At 30.3% G+C, this 27,628-nt stretch overlaps 1 protein-coding gene and 1 pseudogene across 2 annotated transcripts; both read left to right on the forward strand.

Moving 5' to 3' along the window:
- Window positions 1-1,315: 1,315 nt before the first annotated feature.
- On the forward strand, window positions 1,316-3,150 carry LOC129289482 (uncharacterized; annotated as a pseudogene).
- Window positions 3,151-19,699: 16,549 nt separating this feature from the next.
- Window positions 19,700-24,027, forward strand: LOC129289480 (ankyrin repeat-containing protein BDA1-like). 2 transcript variants are annotated; one of them, XM_054926250.1, is made up of 3 exons: window positions 19,700-20,434; window positions 22,794-23,164; window positions 23,319-24,027. In XM_054926250.1, the coding sequence occupies exons 1-3, from the start codon at window positions 19,823-19,825 to the stop codon at window positions 23,686-23,688; spliced, it is 1,353 nt and encodes a 450-aa protein (XP_054782225.1). In that variant the 5' UTR covers window positions 19,700-19,822; the 3' UTR covers window positions 23,689-24,027. The 2 variants fall into 2 exon arrangements, with proteins under 2 accessions (XP_054782225.1, XP_054782226.1); XM_054926251.1 differs by having other exon boundaries at window positions 23,612-24,027.
- The last annotated feature ends 3,601 nt before the right edge of the window (window positions 24,028-27,628 follow it).

Genomic DNA, 27,628 nt, shown 5'->3' on the forward strand with positions numbered 1-27,628 from the left:
TGCCAATGACCTTGCAGGCATGCAAGCTCTCCTGTGTAAGTGGGAGGTCATGGTTTTATCTCACGTGTAATTTCAGGATATTAATGCCTATTTTAATTAAAGAAAGTTGCATCATTATAAATTCGATGTAAATGTATATGTATATATATGGAGGGTAGTTTAGTTATAATAGCCCCCGCCTCAGGGGAGAAAACTTTATATACAGTGATTATTATTATGAATCTGAAAGTCGGGAAGCCTAAAAAAAAAATATAATTTACAAATTTAAGGAGCTATTTTAATCAATAAACGATTTTTTGAAAAAGAGTTTCCTGTTAGACTTGTAAAATTGGGCTTTTTATTATTGAAAGACCAATATCATGGCACGAGAAAAAAATATAATTTAAAAGACATGCAAATATAAATAATTAATCATGAAGACATGTATAAATTAAATTAAAATTAAAACAACTAAAATGATTGCTCCTCCATTTCAGTTTGTTTCTCAAAAGACTCTAAAGACATTCAAAATTGATTTTTGGCTGTCCGGGTATAAAAATTGGACGTTTTAAAATAACCTTAACAACCTTTATTTAGAATATTCAATATTTTGTAGTTTTTAATCCTTTAAATATAGTATAGTATTGTCTTTCTTCTTCTTGATTTGATTTGATTTGATTTAAAATCTCATCCTTCTCTGTTTCCCCACCCCCCCAAAAAATATAATAGAGCATGTTTGGTAATCTGTTTTGAGAATAATTTTTTATTCTCCAAAACAAAAAAAAGAATAAAAAAATTTATTTGATATATGTTTTTAAAAGTATTTTATAGAAAAAATAAAATTTTTTTAGAGAATAAAAAAACAAAACATTTTTAAAAATTATTTTAAAATTATTGTTTTGAAGAGCAAAAGAGAATGAGATACGTAATTATTTATTTTTTCTTAGAACATGTTTTGAAAACATCATTCTCAAAATAATAAAATAAAAATAAGTTTAAGCAGGTCCTAAGTCTTTCTCTCTCCCAAATCATATCAATCCTTAATGACTAATCTTTCTTCTTTTTTTTAATTCCTGTTTTCCTTATTTTGAGCTCCAGTTGCTTTCACTTCTACCTCTTCCTTCTTCTTCTCATATGTGTGTATGTGGGTGTATGCATTTGCTGTCTCTTCTTTCCTACTTCTTTTAATAATTTTTCTGCTCAATAGATTTTACATCAAAATGCTTTTTTATTTTGTAATTGAATGATAAGAGAAAAATATATAAAAAATAATTAACTATATATAAACTACTAATAAATTTGATCAAGTATAATTCAAAATATATGTCTATTTAAATATAAAATATGCACTTATCAGGCACTTTGATGTGGAAAAACTCTGCGTGGTTAAATATTGGGAAAACTTTGCGTAGTTACATCAAAATGTAAACAAACTAGAAATTAAAAATATAATACATGGAACAACGGGCAAAAAAGAAAAGACAACTACATGAAAGATTCCGTGGGCGAGAGGTTTCAACTATAAATTGGAAAACAAGTTATATATCATACAAAACTTGAATTGCACATTCATCAAATGAGCCATCCTCTCCCACAAGAGATGGAACTCTTGAAATGGAAACTGCTTACCATGATGAAGATGAGGAAGTGAGAAACCTCTACGATGCAGCATACGAAGGGAGTGTTCTAATCTTTAACTCACTGATAGAGCAAGACCCACTAATCTTGCACAAAATTTGCTCGCGAACAACCTTTGTTGAAACTCCTTTTCACATATCGTCTTTACTTGGCCACCTTGAATTCATCAAAACCCTTCTTACTCTGAAACCCACACTTGCCCGTGAATTTGACTCCTTCTGAAGCACTGCTCTCCACTTAGCTTCTGCAGGGGGTCATATCGATATTGTGAAGGAGCTGCTTCTAGCTAGCTTATGACTAGGCATTCTTGGTTGGTGATGAAGAAGGAAGAATTCCATTGCACTATGCTGTATATGAAGAAGACTAGAGGTTGTGACAGAGCTTATCAGACTGAAGCCTGAAGCTATGGGGATTCTTGACAAAGGGAAAACTATGTTCCACTTCTGTGTTACATACAACCACTTGGCGATCCTAAAAGCGTAGGTGGAATCGAATATTGGCTCCAATGAGCTTCCCCATTTGAATGACCAGGATGAAAAGACTGTTCTTGATTTGGCTATCATGTTGAAGCAGGTTGAGGTAAATTTTTCTGCCAATCAATTATTCAATTAATATTTTCTTGTATTGACAGAAAACGATTCACTGACATGTTGCGTTCAACATTGGATCGTGAGGTACCTCCTTTCAATTCGTAACATAAGAGAAGCTGCATGCTTGAGGAAGAGATGGACTTTGCAGATCATCATTTCAAAGACTTCAAAAGCCTTCAAATCCAACTCATGTTGACGAACACTGGGATCCAAATTGCTGAAAGGAGCCAAATGGGAAGACCTCCTCAGCCACCACCATTAGAGACTACTTTGGAGAAGGTTTGGAGAAAGATTTCAGGGATTAAGGAACCACATAATTCTAATTGGTTGGAAGAGATGAGGGGGAATTTGAGTCTCGTGGCTACAATGATCTCAACCATAAGCTTTCAAGCTATGATTAACCCTCCAGGTGGTTTCGTTCAACAAGGTATACTTTCAGATAACGAAACCTTCCAATGCGTGACGTCAATCGATGGTTACTATGCATGTCCTGGAGAATCAGTATCAGCCATTGTATATTTCACCCCTACATAAAGTACAATACTATCTGTTTTATTGGATCTCTCAGTGTCGCTCTCTTGCTCGTAAGTGGAGTTTCTCTGAAGCATAAAGCTGTGATATGGATGTTATCCATTGGCATGTGCATCACCCTCACATTTTTATCACTCACATATCTTCAAGGCCTCTACATGGTGATTCCAGAGGGTAAAATTTTTTCCTCAGCCAGGAAAATGTTCAAAGCGTCAGTTTGGAGTTGGATTGGATTTCTAGCTGCTGTTGCTGTGTTCTTCATGTCGCGCTTCCTCTTTCGGCTAGTGACAAAAGTGAATAACAAGTTCTGACGTCAGATAACGTTTCATCAAATAATGTATTAATTTGTTCTTTAAGTAATATGGAGCGAACGAACATATCAGAGCTGTTACTTAGAAGGAAGTAACTTTTTTTCAGCCTATTCTCTTGTACTTAAAATGGTAAACGTCGTACAAATTACCAATTCTTAACTTGCCATTCCCACATTTTAATACCAACACGGAGGGAAAAAAAACATGTACGCCTTCTTCTTTATCGATGCCGAATTGATTAATTTTAATTTACAAATTCCATAATCATCGTTGAAGAACTATACATATATGATGCAATCTAGATAGGTTCATCAACTGATTAGAGGGTTGGTTCAGTTTAACTAAAGGTCTCAAGTTCAAGCTCAGGTCTAAGAAAATATCTGCAAGCTACTAACTGAATTAGTCAAGGTCAAATATTTTTAGGATGCTAGAGCGAAAAAAAAAAACATTTCATGGCCAAAAAAAATTAAAATAAATATCTCAAAAATAACTTTTGAAAACCATGTAATACATTACTTCATTTAGAGGGTTCTCAATGATTGGTTTATGCGAAGTTTGCTTAGACTTTGACTTAATCGATATCTATTTTATTTTATTAAAATTAAATTCATTTACTTATTACTTAATATTTTATTCTATTTTTTATTAATTAATAATATTAATATGCATTAATATTTTTATTAATTTACTACTTTCCACTTTAATTTTAAATTTCAATTTAGAATCATTATATTTGACCTTTACATTAACAAAAGTTAACTTAATAAGAAAATGACAGGAAAAGATCTCAACAGTTTTAGAAAAAGGCCAAAAAATTACATTCAAGGACCAATATTTTTGAAAAAATTATATTAAAGTCTCATACAAAAAAATTAATTATTACAAAGGTTCAGTGACAATTGATTATATTGTGAATCTTCTTAATTTAGTTGTCGATGAACCTTGTAGTAATTAATTTTCTTGTGTGGGACTTGAATGTAATCTTCCCTTTTTTTTAATATTTTTTCATCATTTGCTGGTCTAGATTACATTATTTTCAAAAGTTGAAGATAAACATTATAGCAAAAAAAGTTTAAGGTCCCAAACGCTTCTGAATATATAATTTAACAGTCAATTTGCTCTTTTACCCATAAATTAATAATACAAAGAAGAGGTATTATTCTTATTTTGCATAAATTTTAGCGTGTTCTTCAATTTTTTATAACCATTTTTACATTTTAGCCCTTAATTGTTGATATAATTGCTTAGAGAGTCCGTTTCAGTTATCTAGATAATGCTACTTGCGCAATGCTCAGTTTTTCTTAATCTATTTTGGTATTTTCAATTTTACTTTTACAAAGACAACAAGCCTTATGTCACTAACTGAAGTTAGTAACATGGATTGTACAATGCTCAATTTTACTTTTATTTAATTAAATATTAAAATAAATATATTTCCCTTCTTCTAATAAGAAGTAAAATCGCTTCTGCTGGAAGCCGTGTGTGTTTTGCAGGACATGTCCATCTCATATTTCACGGATCTGATGAATGTTCTTCGTACCTTTGCTATATAATTATTCATTTAATTTAATAGTATAAGAATGTCAATTATAAAATTAAAATAAATATATTATTCATTTAATGACTACTCAGAAAAACCATTTTGTGCTCTTATTTTAAAAGAATTAATTGAATAACAGATATGACTGAGTATAGAGAGAGATATTGAGAGATGGTATATGTATGGAAAGTATCCAAATCCTGTAGTTGTAAAAGCATGCATTTTATTTCATTTATAAGAAACGTAATGCCTAATAAATAATCTAATTAAGAAATAGATAAACAGTTGCATGATAAATTTTACAAATCTGTGCATGACTGGCTGGTGTCCATAGGGATGTCTATATCCCTCTTACAGATATAGTCATGTAGAACAAATTATGCCACCAGCACTTCCTTATAAATTCAATCATCATATATATGATCTCACGAATTTTGCATTGACTCAGTAATTGACACTGGTAAATGATTATATTTCTCATCCTCCACCTTGCTTTAATAATTAAACCATTAATTAGTATTTGATGCATTCCCCTAATCGCAAGATTATACATTAAAAAAAAAAACCTATATAGACCATGACCGTGTCAATGATCATGATTGAAAACGAGGATTGCTTCCTCTTCATAAATATCATCGTCCAGTGAGATTACTCGAGCAAATTGCAGAGCCGAGAAGAAACGCGGGCAAATGATGACTTGCAAGATCCCAACCAGGGGTTTAATTTAGTTCTCATTTAGTTTAAAGGCTGTCCACCATATATATGGAAGGTAGTTATTATAAACCCCCCCTCCCAGGAGAAAAAACTCTATATACAGTGAATATTATTATGAGTACTATATCAAGAAGCCTCCAAAAAAAAAAAAGTAGCAGAGAATGATATATGGGTTCCAAGGGGACAAATTAATTAATTAAATTTTAAATGTCAAACTCTAAAAATTTATAAGTTCAGTTCTTAATTTTGTAACTTTACCATGATGAATTTATAATTTATTTTTTAAATTTTAACATGGTTGAAGAATAAATAAATTTATTTTTTCTGTTAAAATTTGAAGCACAAGTTACAAATTTGTCACATTAAAGTTGTAAAATTGGGAGTCGAACTTACAAATTTCTAGAGTTTGACATTTAAAACTTAATTTGAATTAATTGGTTTTCTTAGGACCTATCTATCATTCTCCCAAAAATAGAGTTCATAAAATTAAAGAGCTATATTCTATCCAATATTAAACTAAATTTTTGAGATCGATTTTCCCCTTGTACATGTAATATTGAGCTTTTTCATGACACGAGAAATGAATATAATTTAAATGACATATAAATGTAATTAATTAATATCATGAAGACATGTATAAATTAAATTAAATTAAATTAAATTAAAACACAACTAAAATTATTGCCCCTCCACCTGAATTTTCTCTTGAAAGACTTTAAATTAAAGACTTTCAAAATTGAGTTTTGTCCAGTTTAAAATAATCTTAGGAACCCTTATTTATAATACTAAGCATTTTATATATTTTATAATCCTTTAAAAATATATTTTTTATTTGATTTGTATAAAATATTAACTTCAATGCACAAATTGTCTTTTATCCAGATTAATGACAACCATATACAACGTTGTTTACTTCAATGAATATGATATTTTTAAATATATTATATATAGTTAATTTGTTTTTCATTAACGAAATATTGTATATAACTATATATAATATATTTAAAAATATTTCAAAATGAAAAGTGGCATCACATATGTTTATATTATTTTTTTAAATATTATAAGATTTAGATATTTAAAATAATTTTAATTAATATTTTATACAAATCAAATAAAAATATATTTAAAAAATATGTTTCATTTAATTTTTCATTTAAGTTTTCTTAAATTGTTATTTTAGCCCTTGAAGTTTTTAAACACAAAGTAATTGTCAAATTAATCTATATGTAAAGTATACAAATGACTTGGCATGTATATAGATGTAATTAAATAAAAACAAATTAACCCTCAAATCAGTTTTTTTTTTTATCAATATATATAGTCTTACACTGCATTTTGTTCTTTTTTTTATAAAAAAATTCTAATTTTGTTTTCTTCAACCTAAATAATTATTCTTTTTTCATTAATCTATATGGTTGTCATTAATATTTCATTACTTATGTCAGCAAATTTAATAGTGTTACCTCCTTTTTAAATAATAAGGACCAAATTGATAATGGAAGCAAATTTATAGATCGAATGTATAAAAATTAAACTTGAGGAATAAATCCGATAACTGAAAGAAAATTAAAGGACTAAAATTTTCATTATTCATTAAATATTTGTATATCTCTTATTTTATATTCATTGAGCAATGGTCAAAGAAGAATGCTGAAATGATCAAATTCATGAAACAAGCAGTGGCGTACACAAGTATGAATATTGGCGGGCAAGTGCCCCCACTCAACTTAAAAAATTTACAAGCAGGTGAAACTTTTAAAAAATTTCTTTCATTGTCCTTATAATTTGAACCCACTAAATACAAATTAAAATATATTTGAGTTCAAATTTTTTTGGGTCTTTTATATTTCATTTAAGAGCAAAAAATTTTGAATTTTAAATCCATTATATTTAAATTTAGATTATTTGTTTACAAATATCATCTAATTTTTCTTTTCCAATATTATGTTACAAAAATAAATATATATAATTATTTTATTATTATTTTTATATTTTATATAATTTAGGAACCAAGATTCTGCGTTCGCCACTGCATGCAGGAGTGGCGTTCCAAATGAAAATTAGTTACATCAAATTGTAAACAACGTTGAAATTGAAAAATTAATACATCAAATTCTTAGTTTATTTTTGCCTTTTCAATTTTACTTTTATAACAAGAAGTCTCCCACTAGACGGAGTTGGTAAGATGGATTTCACAACGCTCAATCTTACTTTTATTTAATTAAATATTAAAATAAATACATTTCCTTCCTTTCTATAATAAGACTGCAAAAATGCCTTTGCTAGAAAGCATGTATTTTGCAGTATGTCCATCCCATATATCATGGGTTTTGGATGTTCTCCAAACCCCCTCTTAATACTTCCCTCTATATTTAATCACATTTATCCAATTAATTATTCATTTTATTTAACTAGGGGCAGAACAACCATTACCGTTGTGGGGGGCCAATTTTTTTAAAATTAATATATATATATATATATATATTAATCTTTCTTTTAATTTTGTAACTTTAAAAATCATTAGATTAAAATTGTATATAACTATTTATAATATATTTCAAAATATTTCAAAATGAAAAGTGGCATCACATATCTTTATATTATTTTTTTAAATATTATAAGATTTAGATATTTAAAATAATTTTAATTAATATTTTATACAAATCAAATAAAAAATATGTTTCCATACAGAAATGCTCAACTTCCAAGCAATAATGTGTAGAATATTAATACTAACTATTACTTTTATTTTTCGAAGTGAAGATTTAATAAATAACAAAACCTTTATTAAACTGGAAAATTATACAGTTTATTGCTATTTAAACATATAAAATTCAAAAATTATATATAAATTGTGAAGAGGAAGGGATGTATATAGAAAGAGACAAGTGGAGCCCATTGACGTTGATGACACTGTTTCACCGCCATACCATTCATTGCTCTGACCATTGCTTGCTAAGGCCTTGTTTAGTACACAGGTCTCAATTTAGAGAGATTGAGATTGGGATTGGAAATGATAGTGGAAATGAGGTTTTAAAATTATGTTTGATATGAGGTAATACTTGTAAGAAATACTTTTCTTTATTCTATTTTACTATTAAACATAAATTATGAAAATACTATAATACCTCTTAATTTTTTTAAAAAAAATCAACAACTAACTCTGATAAACCCTTCTTCACCTTCTACCAAACTATGAGCACGACGGCATTGAGAGGCCATTGCCTCTGCTCTCTGACTAGGATCCACACACGACAATTTCAACTATCTAGTTCAATCCATGGTAAGCTATCCATTTTCTCACTCTTCGTGTTGCTTCAATCCACTATGATCTGGAGAAATAATAGCAAATGAAAGGAAGTGAGACGCGATCTAGAGGGAGAGATATGATAGGAATGACTTGCAATGGAGATGGTGATGGGAACAAGTTTCAACAGATATGGTGATGAAGACAACTTATGACAAAGAATGCGACTGGAATGACTTGTGATAAAGATAGCGACAAGGATGACTTGTGACAAAGACGGCCATAAGAACAACTTGCGACAAAGATGGCGAGTGGAACCACTTGTGATGGAGATGAAGAAGTGGAGGGTGGTTGGAGATGATGAAGGGGAGAGATTGGAAAGGCATTTTTGTCTAAACAATATCAATCTCAGGCTTAATTTTGGTGGGACTAAGTAATACCATAGGGGGTGGTGAGTTTCAATATTCCCACTAAAATGGGATTGAGCAATCCTAAGCATTAGGGAATGCTTCCTACCAAACATGCAAAAGGTAAGATTACTCTAACCCAATCTGAATTCTTGCCTACTAATGCTATGTACCAAACAGAGCCTAAAGTCTTCAAGATACATATAATTTTCATTTTTATTTTTTTAAATTCATCTGTCTCTCTAGATTCCCTTCAAAACATGGCCATTGGTCAATTATTCTATTTCCATTTTATTTTTTTTAAATTCGTCTGTCTCTTCTGAATGAATTTAATAATCAATAATTTTTAATTTTTAATAATTAATAAGAATTTTTATTATTAAATAATATTTACTTTTAAATTTGTTTTTAAAATTTTAAATTATAAATTTTTAAGTAATAATTATCATCCATAAATTATTAATAATTAGTTTTTCGTTAAAATTTATTCTTAGTTATCCATCTTAATGCTAATCTTAATTTTCATCATATTTTAATTTCCATCTTATACGAGAAATGGCCATATTAATTAACTGAAGGCACAGCCTTCTATACTAAATGTCAACTTTTCCTTTCATTAATATTCATGTTCTCCAAAAGATTTGAATTTTTTGAAGTTTTATCTCATCTAGAACTTTAAAGTTTTGCCATATGCAAAGAAGTACTTCTCTGATTCTATTTATAAGGTAGAGAGAGAAAAAAAATGGTTCTATTTATAAGAAACTAGTCAATTTCTAATGCTTCTTTTTACATTTTTATCCTTATTGATGCTTTGAATAAAAATATTAATGATGAGATGTTAAGAACATTTATTAGGGTAAAAGTAGAAACTTGTTAAATTTTAGGATAAAATTAATGAGATTTAAGATTTTTCTTAGTTTCAGCGAAACACGTTGAAAGTAATTCATAAATAAGACTAAAGGGAGTATAAAGCTTCCAGTCATCCATGAAAAATTAACTTTCATGCAAATACCTTTGTTTAGAAGCATGATGCAAATATTCTTGAGTATTGTTTCGATTTTACTTCGATAAGTGAGGTTATCCATGGAGCCGCCATGTCTAACAAGAAATTCAAATACTTCTTTAGTTTGATTCCTATATTTTTATTTTTTTATTTTATGCATATCATTATCCTCAGTCCCTCAGTACAATGATGTTGTGTTGTTTATTATAGATGTTGTCGGCTTCTTGTAAGGTTTTGGCTCCATTCAAGAAAATGAGTCTGTGGATGAGAACACAAAAAGGTTGACTATGTCTATAGCTGATCAAGAGTTAGTTATTAAGAATCTCCAACACAATGTAGACAAGTGCAATTCTTATTATGATATTTGAATTCATGTTCATTCAAAAGAGAAATCTTTAACATTTTTCTATTTGATGACACTATTGTTGATGCTATAAATGACAAGAGTGAAGATATTATTCCTCCTATAGTTGTTGTCATACAGATATGTGTTCTAGGATTTTATAAAGGTGAATATGATATATTTTCATTATTTAAGAGTTAGTGTGTTCATTTCTTCTATAGTTGTTGTCTTAAACTTGGAGGCAATCCTCAACTTTCAAACTATAGTAATGCTATAAAGGTTTATTATGACCCCAACATTGATGAAGTCAAAAAATCATTTGCTGTGTGTGTGTTTCGATTTCTTTCTCGATACTTACATAATATTTGTGAATATTACCCTCTTCATGTTAATCTGTATTTTTTGTTTTAGTGCTCAACAGTCATATGACATGTCTCAAGCCTTTTCCCAAACAGTTGATGATAATATTGATTACTTTAGGTCATCCCATGTGCTTTCATTCCCCACAAGGATTCCAAAATGTGACTTGAGGGACATCAATCATGTATACAGAACTTATTTCTTTGTATCCTTGACCTTTTAATTACAAATTACAAATTTATTTATCCTATTTCTAACTACTTTTTGATTTAATATGTCAATAAAATATTTTTTTTGAATGTACGAATGTGAGGTTATTGTCAAAGGGAAGACATTGGTGAGAATGGTTGGTTCTATAAAGGCTGTGCTCCATGTGATGCTAAGCCTAAAGAAAATGAGAACAATGTCCTATATTGCAAGACTTGTAAGCTGGCAGATCCATTCTTATAGCCCAAGTAATTAATAAAACAGTATTTCTTAAAGAATTCTCCTCTACAACTTCTTAATTATAATGGATTTAGTGCCTCTATCTATAGGTTTTGGGTCTAATATTCTATTGCAATATTGGTCATGCTTCAATTGTTTTCTTCAACTGTCTTGCTGTGGAATTATTTGAATCAATTGTTCATGAGCTGTTACACCAGGTTAGGAGACCACTCTCATCTACAACGATCTATCTTTACTTTAATTTCCTATGACTTTAATTTGATTTTTTTTAGATTACTAGGGAAGGATCCTTCCTTAGGAAACTTAATTCTCTTGCTAGAAGGGAGATGGTATTGAGGATCAACTTAGGTGAATGCAATCTTTGCCAAAAATCAAGTTCAATTAGTGTATCTCAATACAAGGAGGACATTAAGATTCTAAAGAAGTTTACATACTCAAATAGACAAGTAAACCTTCTACAGTAGTGATCAATTTAATTGGAGGTAAACTTCAATTGTTCTAATGAAGGGTGTTCCAACTTGTGTAATTCAATATTGGATAATTACTATAGCAGAATTTATACTAACATTAAGTACAATGCAAAAAAATTTACCTTCCGTAAGATGTTTATTGGTTCTAAATGTCCTACTTGATTGCATTATATTGTTTGTATTCTGGTGCCTCCATTAATCTAATCAACAGCAAATTTTTGCTAATTAGAGAAAATTAGAGGAATTGTAAATGAAAAATACATTATGAAGATCTCTTCTTAAAACTCTCTATGCTTCCATCTCTTTATGAATCTTGTTTTTATGAAGGTCTATACCTCCAAGTCTTCATAATCCAACTTCACTCAACCATCCCTCTTAAATGGAGAATATCAATGATAAACTTCTTTTTATTCTGCAATTTGTCCCTCATTTATCTCTTATTTATGTAGAATCCTCATCATTGTCCTCAAAATTAACATATTAGGCAAACAACAATCGAATCACATCCCAAGTGCAACAACAAACCAATCCTTTACATTCTTATCCAATCTTATAAAGAGAGTGATCAACCGCCCAAGCTTCACCTTGTATAAGAAATGGCGCAGCTCTTTCTGTTACTGGTAATATAAGTCATAATAATAATGCAAATTTCAAAAGGAAACCAATTCAAGATCTCTCAAATGATAAATTCATATTTATAAAAATACTTTTAATTTCTTTTATGATATGATTGGCACTCCTCTAACTACATTTGGCTATAATAATGGCATATTCCTTTCCTTTCATCTAAATTTTCTCCATAATTGCTTTAACTAACAAATGAATTATTATTAATTATTAATTGCAACATGTGAGGCAATAGACCAATCCTTCCCATTCTTATCCTAGTCTTGCAAATAGAATGAATGGCCCTAATTTTCACCTTGTATAACAAATGATGTAACTCCCCCTATTACTGTAACATAAGTTCTAACGGTAATGCAAATTTCAAAAGGAAACATGTTCAAGAACTCTCAAATGAAAAATTCATATTCATATAAATACTTCTAATTTCTCTTCTAATATGTTTGGGACTCATTCAACTGCAATGGGCTATAATAATGGTAAATTCCTTCCTATTTGTATGAAATTTCTCCATCATTGCTTTAAAATAACATCAGTCTACCTTTTGACATTCAACAGATCCAATATCTTTATCCTCAATGGTGAAGAAAAGAAAGGCTACTAGGATGATCCAGTTAGGTAGCAAAGAATCAGCATCCTTTCACTACGGACTCAGTAAAACAATCCTTTTGAATTTATTTTATTCCATTTTTTAATTACAATTCTTTAATGTTTAGAAACTATATACTTTATAAATGTTTAAAAACTAATTACTTAATGAATACTTAATAGATTAGTCGGTGAGGAGGAATTAGGTGTATTTAGATATGAGATATTGCACATTACCTCTAACTTAAAGATAACTAAAAATTCATCCATTGTTGAATAAATTAAATATTACTACATTGAACATAGATCTTTTTAATCAATTCTCAATATATCGACCATTACATACATATATCGACCATTATTTGTACATGCCTTAGATAAAAGAGAGATCCCTATTCATACTTTAGAAATTCTGGCATATAATTGGAAAATTAGATACAATTGTTCTTTGGGAAAATCATACCTAAGTACCCTAGAGGAGAAAAAATTGCACTTAGAGCCCAATATAATAGCAACAATAACAACAAGCCTTATCCCACTATGTGGGATCAGTTACATAGATTATATGATGTCATTATGTTTTAACATTTATTAAGTTTTTAAAAATATTGTTAATTAAAAGTTTTCGATCAACAACCTCCAAAAGTATTTTCTTCAGTCTTCATCTACCCTTTTTGACAGGGTTCAAAGTCATTTGTTTCACTCTTCTCACAGGTGCCTCCTGTAGTCTTCTTTGTACATGTCCAAACCACCTCAAATAATTTTCTACTATTTTTTCTTCAATAGGTGTTATATCCACTTTTTCCTGTATTGCTCATTTTAAATTTTGTCTTTACGTGTATATCCATACATTTGTCTCAACATTCTCATCTCTGCTACTCCAACTTTATGTTCTTCTGTCCCATTAAAGCCCAACATTCACTACCATATAAAATTGCTGGTCTTATAACATTTTGATAAAACTTTCCTTTAAGCTTATCAAGTATCTTACGATCGCAAATAACTTCTTTAGCCTTTCTCCAATTAAACCATCCCACTTGTATTATATATGTAATTTCTCCATCAATGTCCCCATTTTGTTGAATAATTGCTCCTAAATATTTAAACTTTTTCACTTGAGGTATGGTCTGATCACCCAATTTCACTTCCAAGTTATTATTCACTGACCCCTTATCAAAATTACAATGTAAATATTCTATTTTACTCCTACTTAGGCAGAAACCTTTTGACCCCAATGTCTTCCTGTATAACTCAAATTTACAATTTATCTCTTCTTTTGTCTCTATAATAAGAACTATATTATCCACAAAAAGCATGCATTTAGGAATTTTCTTTTAAATATGCTCAGTCAAAACATCTAAGATTAGATCAAACAAATAAAGACTCAAAAATTATCCTTGATGCAATTCAATCTTTATAGAAAAATTTTTTATTTCACCACCAAATGTTCTTATACTAGTTGTTTCCCCTCTCATACATGTATTGTATAGCTTGAATATAGGCAACTCAAACATCCTTTTTTCCAAAGCCTTCTAAAGTACTTCTCTCGATACACAATCATAAGCTTTTTGCAAATCAATAAAAAACCATATGTAAATCTTTTATTTTACATCGATACTTTTTCATTAATCTCCTTAGTAAATAAATCACTTCTGTAGTTGCTCTCCCTGGCATGAAGCCAAATTGATTCTTCGAAATCCCAGTTTTCAATCTCAACCTATGCTTAATCACTCTTTCTCATAATTTCATAGTATTACTCATAAGTTTAGTCCCTTTATAGTTAGCACAATTATGAATATCTCCTTTATTTTTATAAATAAGAACTAACATACTCTTCCTCCAATCATTCGATGTAACCTCCCTAAGGTTAATCCATAAATTTACACCAAATATTAGTTATTCAACATTTTAAAAGAGAATTTCTCAAAATTATTTTAAAGGAATCTCAATTTGTCAATTAAAAACCTAGACATAAATTAAGGACTCCAAATCAAAGTTTTAAAAACAAAGCGAAAGCTTAAAAATCAATTGGGATCCAAATAATGAGTTTTAAAACTCAAGAACAAGTTCTGTACAGAAATGACACATGCGCCGCGGCTTACAACCCGTGCGCCACGGCGTGTCCTCTCTGTGCTATGCATCGCGATGTGAGGAGCCATGTGCCGTGGCACATTGCATGAAATTTGACAAATTAGTGCTGTCATTTGACAGCACAGGGACCAGACTTCCGACGCGTCCCAAATCTCCGTTCGACGTTTGATTGAGGTGATTTCGGTGTTTACAAGGAGCTTTCTTCTAGTTCTAGCTAATGGCATAAGTTTCACATTTAAACTCATTTTTTATAAAAAGTTGGACACCAAAAACTATTTATACCACATTTTAACAAAAAAAACTCCCAAATGGGTGTCCCAACTCAACCACATGTGTTAAAAACTTACACAAATCATCCGACCACACTCAATGGACTGTCACGAACTCGTGCAACACACCACACTCAACCAATAATTCTTATTTCATAAAATTACCACTTAACCCTGATTTTCACAAAACATAAAGTTGCACAAAATCAACCATTTCATTCACATTTCTCAAAAATACATATATTTCTACTTGCACAAGTATTTTAACCCTATCCACGGGTTCACAATAAAAACTCACTAACTCAAGGCATAATATACACTAGTTAAATATAAAATCATGTAAGTAGTGCACCAGTCATGACAATCGCTCCTAGTTGGCAAAGGCATTAACAAAATACACATGTAAATAGCAAAAGAGAAGCATAAAGAGGACTATTCCACCAATCATAAGCCTCTGTATGTTTTTTCCGACTCAGATCCAATGAGCTAAGTCTTAAAAATATTTTTAATAAATCACAAGGGTAGCAGACTCAGATCCAATTCTCCACCCCTATTAATAAATCACAACTAATTTCATAAAACATCAAGGGTAGCAGACTTGAGGTTTTCTTTCCTAAAAACCATTTCACAAATCAAGCACTTTGCCAATATACATAATCAATTTAACTCATAAATTACATTTTACAACACAATTAACACATAACTATAAAAATCAAGTTTCTTCTGATTAACTCAAACCTTTGAGAGGTCAAAGGTTTACCCCTCACTATGTCAGCTTCCCAAAGCTTCAACAAACTCAAATGGTGCCAAAACAAACCTCTCAATAACTATATCACAAGCATATCATCATTATCTAGCTCTTTAAGCTTTATCAATATAAAACTCTTCATACACTATTTTTATCAACTTATAATCAATACCCATTCATACCCAAAAGGCTCATTAAATTTTATTAATGCACATCATCATTAAGTACACTTCAAACTATCATTAATGTATATTAACGTCTCCAAACCACTTCATAAATATCAATTTTTGGATATTAAATGCTTTCAAAGACCAACCACTTCCAAAATCATTAATGTGGTATTCTAATACATTAAACCACTCCCATTTAACTTATTTTAACCAATGGAATCGGACCCATACTTCTATGGACCAAAAATTTATCTTCCAACTCTAATCCTACCATAAATCATTACAAATGAGGGAGAGAAAAGAAGAAGAAAGCACCATGTTGTTACCTTAGGTGTTTGGGAGCTTTAATTTATCAATAATGGGACCAAATGTCGTGCCCTAGTAGAGCTAAAATTGAGCTCTTCATTTTCCTCCTCTTTCTCTTTTCTATTTTCATGTAGCTCACAAGCTAATTTATCTCATTTTTTGGCCGTATTTAAATTATCTCCGTGCACTGCGGCAGATCAATCATGCGCTGTGGCATGTGGCATAGAAAACAACTCTTCACCTTTTCATTCTCTTTCCTTGCCAAGGTAGCCTGCCATCAATCCAGACCCACTTCTAGGGTTGAAATCACATCAATTATATCAAGTTAAGCCCCTCTGGCCACACACCTCATTAATTCACTAATTACTCTCATTAGGTTAATAATTCAGGGTTAAAATTTTCTCGGATGTTACATCCGGCATTCTTTTGGGTTGTAAGATCTCATTAAATAACTTAGTTAACCACCGGACTCCTTCTTTACCCAAACATTTTTACATTTCAATAGGGATTAAACTTAGAGCCCAATACATTCTAAATTTATTCTGTAAGCCTGAGGGCCCTTTTTACAAATATGTTTTAGGGAGAAAAAGACATAGCTGTTCTTAATGAAAAAGGAGAGCAAGTCAAAGTTTGTATTTTTACAACAAAATGTTTACATATTCACAACTTTAGAATTATATATTAACAAGTAATTGTCCATTAATAGTAAAATTATTGTTTAGAGTTGATAAGTTTGTACTAGCTAAGTTCACAAATTTACAACTTAAAGTTTAAATATTCACAAGTACAAGTTTATTTATGCGCAATTCAAAATCCATGACTTCATATATATATATATATATATATATTCAGAGGTTTATTGTGAATTCGTAATAGCAAGTTTAGATTTTTTATAACTAATTAGATGTTTACAAATTTACAACTTTAAGTTCACATATTATCAAGTAATTGTCCATTGGTACCCAACGTTCTTTCCTTCCTACCAAAGGTGATTGTGTCTTTTCCTCCTAAACACATATTTATAAAAAGGACCCTTGAGCTTGCAGAATAAATTTATAATGCATTGGGCCCTTAGTGTAATTTTTTCTCCTCTGCAATCCTTTGGTGTGATTTTCCCTTGTTCTTTTGGCTCATATTTCTGTAAGAAAATTCTTCATGCATGTATGGAGCATCAGAAATAGAATGTAAATGGTGCAAGTCAAGTGATCGCTGAGAACTTTCAAAACGTGTGATAAGTGCCAGTCAAGTTAAGGAGTATGTTAGTGCGTGTGTATTTTTCAAGCCCCTGTATAAATAAAATTAAATGTTCTTTCCGAGATGTTTCCTTATTCAGTTGAATTAGTCAAGACATGAGAAAATATTGGACCAGAAGACGGTAGTTTCTCATTCTTATAAGGAAAATATTGTATGGTTTTGACTTTTGAGCCATATAATTAACCTTGCTAATAAATTATTATGAAATAGTAAAAGACATTAAAAAACCGTGAACTTTATATACCATAGATTCATTTTAATATTAAGTCAAACTTTGTCCAAATTATACTTTATCCATCCTAAATTATAAGACACTTATAGATAAAATCTCACATACCAATAAACATCATTAAATACATTTAACAACTTTATTTTTAAAAAATAAAAATAAAAATTTTTAAAAATATCCTTCATTTAATAACCTTAAATCTACACTTATTTAATATTAAATAGAGAGATAAAGGGTAATATTTTTCAAGCCCCTGTATAATAAAATTAAATGTTCTTTCCGAGATGTTTCCTTATTCAGTTGAATTAGTCAAGACATGAGAAAATATTGGACCAGAAGACGGTAGTTGCTCATTCTTATAACGAAAATATAGTATGGTTTTGACTTTTGAGCCATATAATTAACCTTGCTAATAAATTATTGTGAAATAGGAAAAGACATTAAAAAACCATGATCTTTATATACCATAGATTCATTTTAATGTTAAGTCAAACTTTGTCCAAATTATACTTTATCCATCCTAAATTATAAGACACTTACAGACAAAATCTCACATACCAATAAACATTATTAAATATACTTAACAACCTTAATTTTTAAAAAAATATAAATTTTTAAAAATATCCTTCATTTAATAACCTTAAATCTACACTTATTTAATATTAAATAGAGAGATAAAGGGTAATATTAGAATAGGTCTATTTAATGAAACCTTAATCTTTTTAAAATGTCTTATATTTTGGGGCTGCAAATCACTCCCAAAAATGTTTTATAATTTAGGATAGGGGGAGTAATTATTATCAGTAATGAAAATTACAAGTAATACATAATAACTACTATAATATACAAGTAAAATTGGCATAACTGGTGAGAGCTTTTGTCTTAAGCAGGTGGTTTATGGGAGATTGAATCCTAACCCTTGTATATGTTTGGAGATGTCTATTTTTCAACGTAATTTTTTCAAGGAAGATAATTTTTATTATAAGCAGAACTTACTATTTGTGCTAGAATTAAAAAAATAATTAACTAATTATATTAAAAGTTAGCGTTTCATTCTTTTCAATGACCAGGCTGATATGCATGTACGGAAAAAGAAGTGTACATAATTTATATTTCATTTTGATCAATAGAAAACTCATGAAATTTCTTCGAGGAAACATATCCATAAAATTACTCCCTTTGTCTTCAAACTGTTCAATTAGCTAAACATAAAGAAATTAATGTTAAATATAATGAAAAAAAAAACTTTGGAAACGCCATGAGAGTCAATTAGGTTAATTGTAATGGGTGGGATCGGGAGTGCTTGAAATTGAGGATTCAAATTCAAACCTGATAGGTGAAAAGATAGAAAAATCCCTCCAAATAAACAAATGACAATAATCATGAATTCAGCTACTTATCTTGAAGTTCTTACATTTTTTTTCTAACACGATTATTTGAGAAATGTCCATGTTGGTTATTTGTGAAAAAAGCAAATCTCACCATTGCCGATCGCCGATGGTCTAGCCACCTGCCGCCGGCCAAAGCTTTGGGAACTGGAGAATTATCTATCGAAAAGGGGTGCATGATTACTTAACGTTGAAGCACTGATTACTTCATTTCAGCAAATGGCAAAAAAAAAAAAAAAAATTGCAACTAGTGGTGACAACTAATTTTCTTAAAATATTTTTATCAATGTTTAAGTTAATGACGAAAGGCCTGAGCAAGTAAAGTTTCTACCCACGACAGAATCTTCTTCCATCTTGCTGATATTGACTTTCATTAATTCTGAATATCCTTTTTATTTTGAAAACCTAAGTTCTTTGAATGACTCTATATATGTCCTACTAATGAAAATACTGTAATTACATGGAAGTTGATCTCGAAAAATACATGGAAGCTTCCAACAACAAGGGGCAAGAGAATACTGTAATTATAAATTAAGCAAATAAGCTATCCTTTCTGGCAAGAGACATAACTAATGAAAATGGAAGCAACTGGCGATCGCTATGAAGGGAGAATGAGACTTCTATACGAGGCATCATACAGAGGGTGCGTTTCAACTTTGAACACCCTAATCCTGCAAGATCCTCTGATCTTGCACAGAATCAACTCGCGAACCATCTTTATGGAAACTCCCTTACACGTTTCAGCTTTGCTTGGCCACCTTGATTTCACAAAAGCCCTTCTTTCTCACAAACCCAAATTAGCCATTGAGTTGGACTCCTTCCAAAGCACACCTCTCCACTTAGCTTCTGCAGAAGGCCACATCGACATAGTGAAGCAGTTGTTGCAGTACTGTGATGATGCGTGCTTGGTTCTTGACCAAGAAGGGAGAATTCCCTTGCACTACGCTGTTATAAGAGGGAGATTTGAGGTTGTTGCAGAGCTTATTAGAGTAAAACCTGAGTCTTTGAGGATCCTTGACAAGGGTAAAACTATTTTCCACTTTTGTGTCACGTACAACCACTTGGAGATCCTCAAATCTTTGATTGAATTGGCTATTGGCGACACTTACGAGCTCCTCAATCAGAGAGACATGGATGGCAAGAACACCATTCTCCATTTGGCTGTTATGTCGAAGCAAGTTGAGGTACTTCTTCTTTTTCTTTTTGGTCAATACCTTTACTTATTTCTATAAATGAAAATTATGGAGAGTGCATTAATTTGTTCATTTTAATACTGATTTGATTTAATGATGTAAAATTGTTAATCATGTCACTAAATTAAATATATTACACGTTTAATTACAACCATAACCAATTATTAAAATTTGTTTCCAAAAGCATTGAATTGATCAAATGCAGATAATGAAATGAATAGATAAGATTGACTTTGGAGAAATGTGCTGATAAAGGGTAAGGAGAGAGTCTCAATGTAATCCAGCTAGACTCAGTCCACGCCTTTATTAAGCTAAATTTCTACCAAGATTGAGATATACTTCTCTCGTTTTATTTATAAAACTATTTTCAATATGTTTTTTTATAATTAAGAAAAATTTTAAAATTCATTAACCTTGTCTAAAAAGTTAATAAATTTTAAACTTTATCTCTATTAAATATATATTATTTAATAATATATTCCCCTGTTAGTTAATCTACATTTATTTAAAAAGAGTTGTTAAAATATTGATTTTATAAAATTTTTCATATATATTCAATCATATCCTTAAATTGAATAAATATAATATTTAACTTATTCAAAATAACCTCGTTAATTACTTGAAGAAAGTATAATAGACAAAGATATAACTGAATATATATATATATATATATATAACTTACCCATGCCTTATATTTTGAATCAAGGGAGAGTTCTTAAAAAACCCTATAAAAAACACCATATACGGTAGGCCAAAGGGAGTACTTTCTCTTACCAATATTTAATGAAGGGTAAAAGAAAAAAATTATCATTAAAATTAATTATGTAACTTATAAATAGAACTAAATAAATTATTTTATCTCTTCCTTGTAAATAGAACTAGAGGAAGTGTGCTTTTTTTTTTATCAATGAAGAATAAGGAAAAATTTGATGTATATATCTTTCATTCTTTCTTCATATTTTAATTCTAAATTTTCTCAATCAATATATATACGATAAAACCTATTTAAAAGAATTAATTTTCTTTAATTCAAAAGACATTTATCCTTATTCATAATGAAGTATTCTATACAAAAAATCTCATAAATTACATACTTAAATATCTTCACTATAATTTTATGAAATTTTCATAAAATTTATTTTTATAATATTATATATCTAAAAATTGCATCTCATATCACAATTAAAGTGAATTTTGTATATTAGCAAAAATTTCAAAATAAGTCATGGCAATGATATTCCATTCGATCATAATGTAAGTTATTATTAATTAATTTATGTTTCTAAAAAAAATGTTGGCTAAAATTTTAAATTTTTTTAAAATTTCCACATCTTTAAAATTTCCTCATTAATAATTCAATAAAGTAAGGGTATAATTAAAAAAAATGTATAACACCTATCCCATGCCCTATATTTTAGACTAAGTTTTAAAAAAATTACTTATATTATAATCCAATGGAAGTATATAGCCTGTGAACTGTAATTAAACTGTGTGTATACCTAATGGTATTATTTATTAGGCGTATCAAAACATGATTGTTTAAAAGAAAAAATGATCCTAATAGTTATTTTAAGAGATAATGACAGTTAAATCCCTCATAGAATTATTTTAAAAAAATGAGTTGAAAATATCAACTCAAACCGTTGTAAATAAGAATTTCAGATGCAACCAACGAGTAAGTTATATTTGAAATTTAAATATGTTGTCTATAATTAATATTGTTGAATTTATAATTGTCATAAATTAATAATTTCAATTCATTTTAAAAAAAACTGTCGAAAAACAATTATTAATTCTAACATCTGTGTCATTCCCTTATTTTAAAGTACACAACGTCGGTTATTTTTGTTGCTTATTCTGTCAAAACAAGAATACGAAAGCTCTATGATATAAAGCTTGCTTACATTAATACCTGACAATACGAGCTGCTTTGAGGCAAAAAATGCTGCTCCACTTCCTAAAGAGTAGAGCAACGGCTTATTTTTCTACTCCTTCCAGTTCATATATCACAAGATGTTTTGGACTGCTTCATTGAAATCAAAAAATAAACGTTAACTCATTAAATATGTTTTAAAATGAAAAAATTTTCAACTTTACCTCTATTAGAAATAGGATAAAAGAGGTACATAATGTATGATGAGTGATAAAATTAAATTTATAAGGGGGATAAAAATAGAAAATGATAATAAATAACCCTCCATATACTTTATATATATTAAGGATAAAAAATCATAATAGAAAATGTCTTACAACAGGGATAGGAAGGAGTACACTGCAAGATGCCTGTTAATAAATTTTTCTGATATTGTTTAGACGTATTAATTAATAAATTTCCTTGTATATTGTTTAGACGGTGAGGTATCTCTTGTCAATTCCTGAAATAAGAGAACTGTCTAACATGGAGAACGGGATGGGTTATACGGTCCACGAAATTCTTGAGCAAATTCCGCAGGACTTGAAGAGCCTTGAAATACAAGTGATACTGATGAACTCTGGCATTAACAGTACCGAAAGGAGAGAAGTGAAGGATCGTGAAGGCCCAACAAGTACTAATGTCGGCCAAGGAATGAGACCTCGGAAGAAGTGGTGGAAAAATATTTTGAAGCACATGGGAAAATGGTTTAAGTATAACGGTGATTGGTTTAAGTCTTGTGGCTACTGTCATCTCGACCATAACCTTTCAAGCTGTAATCAATCCTCCAGGAGGCTTCATTCAACAAGGTATTTTTAATAGTTCCAACACCACTTCCAGTTACGAGAATGCTTTAGGTATTAGACAAGGACCCCTCGGTTGCTTGCCACTTAGTAATGGCACTTATTTTGCATGTCCTGGGGAAGCGATACTTGCTTTTAAGCGTCCATCTTACTTTTACAGCTTCATGAATTACAATACCATATCCTTCGTTGCATCTCTTGGCGTTACACTTTTGCTTGTGAGTGGAGTTCCTCTCAAGAATAAACTTGTGATGCGGATTTTATCAATAGGCATGATTATAACTCTCACGTCCCTTGCACTTGCCTACTCTTTTGCGCTCTACATGATAACCCCAGGCCTATATTATTGGAGTAAATCGACTTCCGATGTAAATGTCAAAGCCTACATTATTTGGATGGTTTTGCTTGGATTCATTGGTCTATACATCATAACCTACTTTTTCATATGGGCAGTCAAGACATGCATGAAGATGATCAAGCATCTGACGTCAATATGTCCAAGGAACAGAAACGAAAATGCCATTGGTTGATGTGATCTCAATCAATATGTGTGTCTGTTGGGGGAGTAGCTAGGTTGTCTCACGCTTCTAGATTGAAACGTGGGGTCACACACGTTTATACAATAATATGGAAAGAGAGGGAGAAAGAGCACAAAATGAGATCCTCAACTGATTTGTGATTGCTTCCTTCCCCTATCAGTGAACAAAATTGATCAGACGATCCTCTCTGGCAGAATTTTAGTAAACAGTTTGAGTACTATTATTAAGTTCGTATTTTTCTTAGATTTAGTTCTCCTCTTATATAATTTGTTTGTAATTGTGTTGCTACTTTTTATTTATTTTTCATATTTAAGAACAGTAAACTTAATTCATTCCTCAAGCTAAATATTTTTCTTCCATTTTTCCAAAGCTGCTGACACTTCGTTTTCATATTTAATTGTTATCACGTTGCTTCATTATTTCGAGATGAATTGAAAGATTAAAAAGAAAAGCTTAGAGTGAAAATCTTTGTCAAATAAATTTGTTGTAGTTCATTTTAACCAAACAAACAAAATGGTGTAGTTCACAACTTAATTTTGATCCCCCCAAAAAAGTTGATTATAATTTTATATGTCTCACTCTAATTAAGATGCATGTGTCAGTGTGGAAGCAATTTATACCATATTAAAACTCATTTAACACTACTCATTGACATTTTTGTTTCGATAACTTAGATCATAAGGTGCCTATTGTCAATCCCAAACATAGGAGAAGTAGCAAGCTTCAAGAATAAAATGTTTGGATTCACAGCCTATGATTGATATCCTTTCACTCAGTCCAAAATGCTTCAAAACCCTTGAAATACAACTCATGTTCATGAACGTTGGCATCAAAAGGGCCGGGAAGAAAGGAATCGATAACACCGATAATATAATGTCGGCCTAAGAGGTTTCAATACCTTAAAACAATCCGGTTTATCAACAACTTAAATAAATACCTTTAAGATTCATATAGATTTTTAGACCTGAGAGGCTTGACATATTTTTCAAATTCCTGTTTAACTACTAATATAAACGTCAATAAATATATTTATACCTAACACCCTTCTTGCATTCAATAATCAAAGTTGAAATTGGGCCCAGATCAAAATAAAACAAGTTGGGGTGTGGATTTTGGGCCATTACTTAGGGCCCGATTGATAGAAAGTACATGAAGGAAAAGAGAGGAACAAAAATGAAAAATGCTGATGACAGCTGGCATGTTTGGTATATAAAATAATGATATAAATTAATAAATGAAATTAAAATAACGGTGAAAATAAAGTATTGGAATATTATATGTACTTTTGAAGAGTGTGACTTGTTATCAATTGTTTGAGTACGAATGTATTATATAAATTGATGAGTTCACGAATATTATGTTCTCCGCCTCTAACATTGTTTTTTATTCCTCCAGAAGCTCAGAGAGAGAGAGGGAGAAGGAGGGGGGGAGTTTCATCATTCCTCTTCCCTCTGTGTCCGTTGGTCGGTGACCGTGGGTGTGCCTCTCGCCGCCATCGCTGGAGATCGAAGATGCGCCAGATTTTCTCCCTTTTGCTCTTCTTCTTTGCTTTGCGTCATCTTCTTGGTTCTTGCTTCTTCCTTTCGGTGGCCGATGTGTGTGAGTTGGTTTGGTTAGTGAATGAAAGAGAGATTTTCTGACATTGTTGGAAGCTTGATTCATAAAATTTCCTCCTCCCCTGTTTCAGCGTTGATATCTTCCTCCCTCTCCACTGTCATGTGGCAGCGTCCCTTTCTCTTTCTTCCTGCTGTGATGCCACTGAACTAGTGTGCAATGTTCATGTGTTTGGGAAAGCTTCGATCCTCTCATCCCATCTCTCATTTGCTACACAGGTGAAGGAATTCCCACTTCTCTTCTCCTCCTCATCCAATTTGAGCATGGGTATGATTGGGTGGCTGAATTTTTTTCTTCTCCTCCATTTGTGTAAGCTGCCGTGCATGGGTAGGGAAGATGATGTCTAAACAAGCTTACATTGAGGGCTAAGAAGTTTAGGTAGGTAATTATGCCTTAAACATTTTGTTAAAAGAAAAATGTGTTTAAATGATATTCAATTCATATTTAGATTGCTTATTATGTTAAGACTGGAATTGAGGAGTTGGATAAACTTAAGTATTGACATTCGAAGTTTTGGGATGAGGTTTGAAGCGAAAATAGCTTAAAATTTTAATTTGGAGACTTATGATCGTGAGATGTTTGATAAAATGGGTGTGAGAGGGAAAAAAAATTTATTATGTACTGTAGCAAAATATACGTGATGATTGTATTGTTGTTGGTTAAATAATTATTAGAAAACAATCACGTTTTCTCTTTAATGAAAGTTGAGATTGGAGTTAGATTTTTTTTTTTAATGATATGGTGAGTAGAAAATAACAATTGAATTACTTGGTCACTAGGATTTGACCAAGCATTGCTACAAGAGGACAAGTTAGGAGTAAATTATTTATTTAAAAATTATCAGAATAACATCCTAACTGATTTCTTTATAAAATTATTTATCTAAAATATTATATTTTTATGTGGACTATTTTTAATAATAAATATGTTAAGTATGGGATATTTTATTATTTAAATTTTCTTATCTTGTGAAATTATAAAGTGATTGGGAAGAACAATTAAATTATGATATGTGCATGTATTTTTCTTATGAATTATGCTTTTAAGATTGATGAAATTATTTTTATCAATTATGATAATTTTGATTATTTAATAAATGCAAGTATGAACACTAGTTATGAAATTTTATTCTATCAAGTTTTAATGCTTAAAACTATTCATGCGAATTTGACTTTGAGAATAAAAATTGTATTTTAATAGTGATAATTTTTTCGCATGTTGAAAAATGAATTTTGAGGGGACTTTATATAGAACACTAGTTGTTAAGGACAGTCCTATTAGCCCATGATGCGCCTTGATTAATGACTAGCTAATTTAATTTTTGTGAGCTCTGTTCTCACGTTTGTTATTCGTGAGTTTAATACCTATGTTTATTTTATGGCTTTAAGTCATGTTTGGTTAGTATTACCCTTATGGATTGTGTGTCCATGTTTGTTTCGTAACTTCGGCCGCATTTGGTTATTTACCCTCGTAGGCTGTGTGTCCACATTTGTCTTCGTAGCATAAGTCGCGTCTAGTTATTTACCCTCATGGATTGTATGTCCATATTTGTTAATCTGATAAGTCCCTATAAATATGAATTTGATTATTTGGTGATTTTATATTTCATTGGTTTTAATTAGTAATCTATTTATAATTATTTATTTTGTTTATTTGCATTTTTGAAATCAAGTAATAATAATATTTAGTATGATAATTTAATGATTTAAGATTTCATTTAAAGTTATATAGGATCCTTTTATTCTGAAGTTTATTAAATTTTTATGAAGATTATTGTCTCTTTAACTTGCATTATTGTTTTGAACTTTTCTTTTATTCATGTTCAATTATTTATTGTTGGGATATCATTCACTAAAAATTATTATTTTGGTCTCAGATATGTTAACTAATATTATACCTTCTACTGACCATTGAGGGGCTGTAGTATTCAATTGAAGTGAGGAATTATATATCAAGCTTCTTTAATGTAAACTTATACCCATGCATTATATTTTGTTAATTCTTATATCAAATGCTTCATATAAGTTATAATTAGGATCCTCATTCTATTATTTATATTTTGGTTATTTACTGATAGGAATAGAGCCCCATTCCTTACTGTTGCTGTTGTTTTGTAAAATGATTGTAGATTTGTTTTTGGGAGGCTTTTATGGAGAGGGGAGGTTCTGCCAAAATATTCACAAAAAAGTCTAGAAATTTTTTTATTTATATAAACATGTTGCAATGAATTTCAATCCTATTTCAAATGAATTAAAATATCATATTAGAAATTTCTTGATAAAGGCTTAAGAAATGTATATTTGTATATATACCCCAT

The sequence above is a fragment of the Prosopis cineraria genome, unplaced genomic scaffold, assembly GCF_029017545.1.
Source record: "Prosopis cineraria cultivar Desert tree isolate PC_DT_omini unplaced genomic scaffold, ASM2901754v1 PC12, whole genome shotgun sequence".
NCBI classification, from domain to species: domain Eukaryota; kingdom Viridiplantae; phylum Streptophyta; class Magnoliopsida; order Fabales; family Fabaceae; genus Prosopis; species Prosopis cineraria.

Bases quoted from the DNA above. Each gene is read 5' to 3' on its own strand.
- LOC129289480 (XM_054926250.1), top strand. From the start codon at position 19,823: ATGAAAATGGAAGCAACTGGCGATCGCTATGAAGGGAGAATGAGACTT. The intron at 20,435-22,793 runs GTACTTCTTCTT...TATATTGTTTAG, and splicing joins TTATGTCGAAGCAAGTTGAG to ACGGTGAGGTATCTCTTGTC. The intron at 23,165-23,318 runs GTATTTTTAATA...TTACTTTTACAG, and splicing joins AGGAGGCTTCATTCAACAAG to CTTCATGAATTACAATACCA.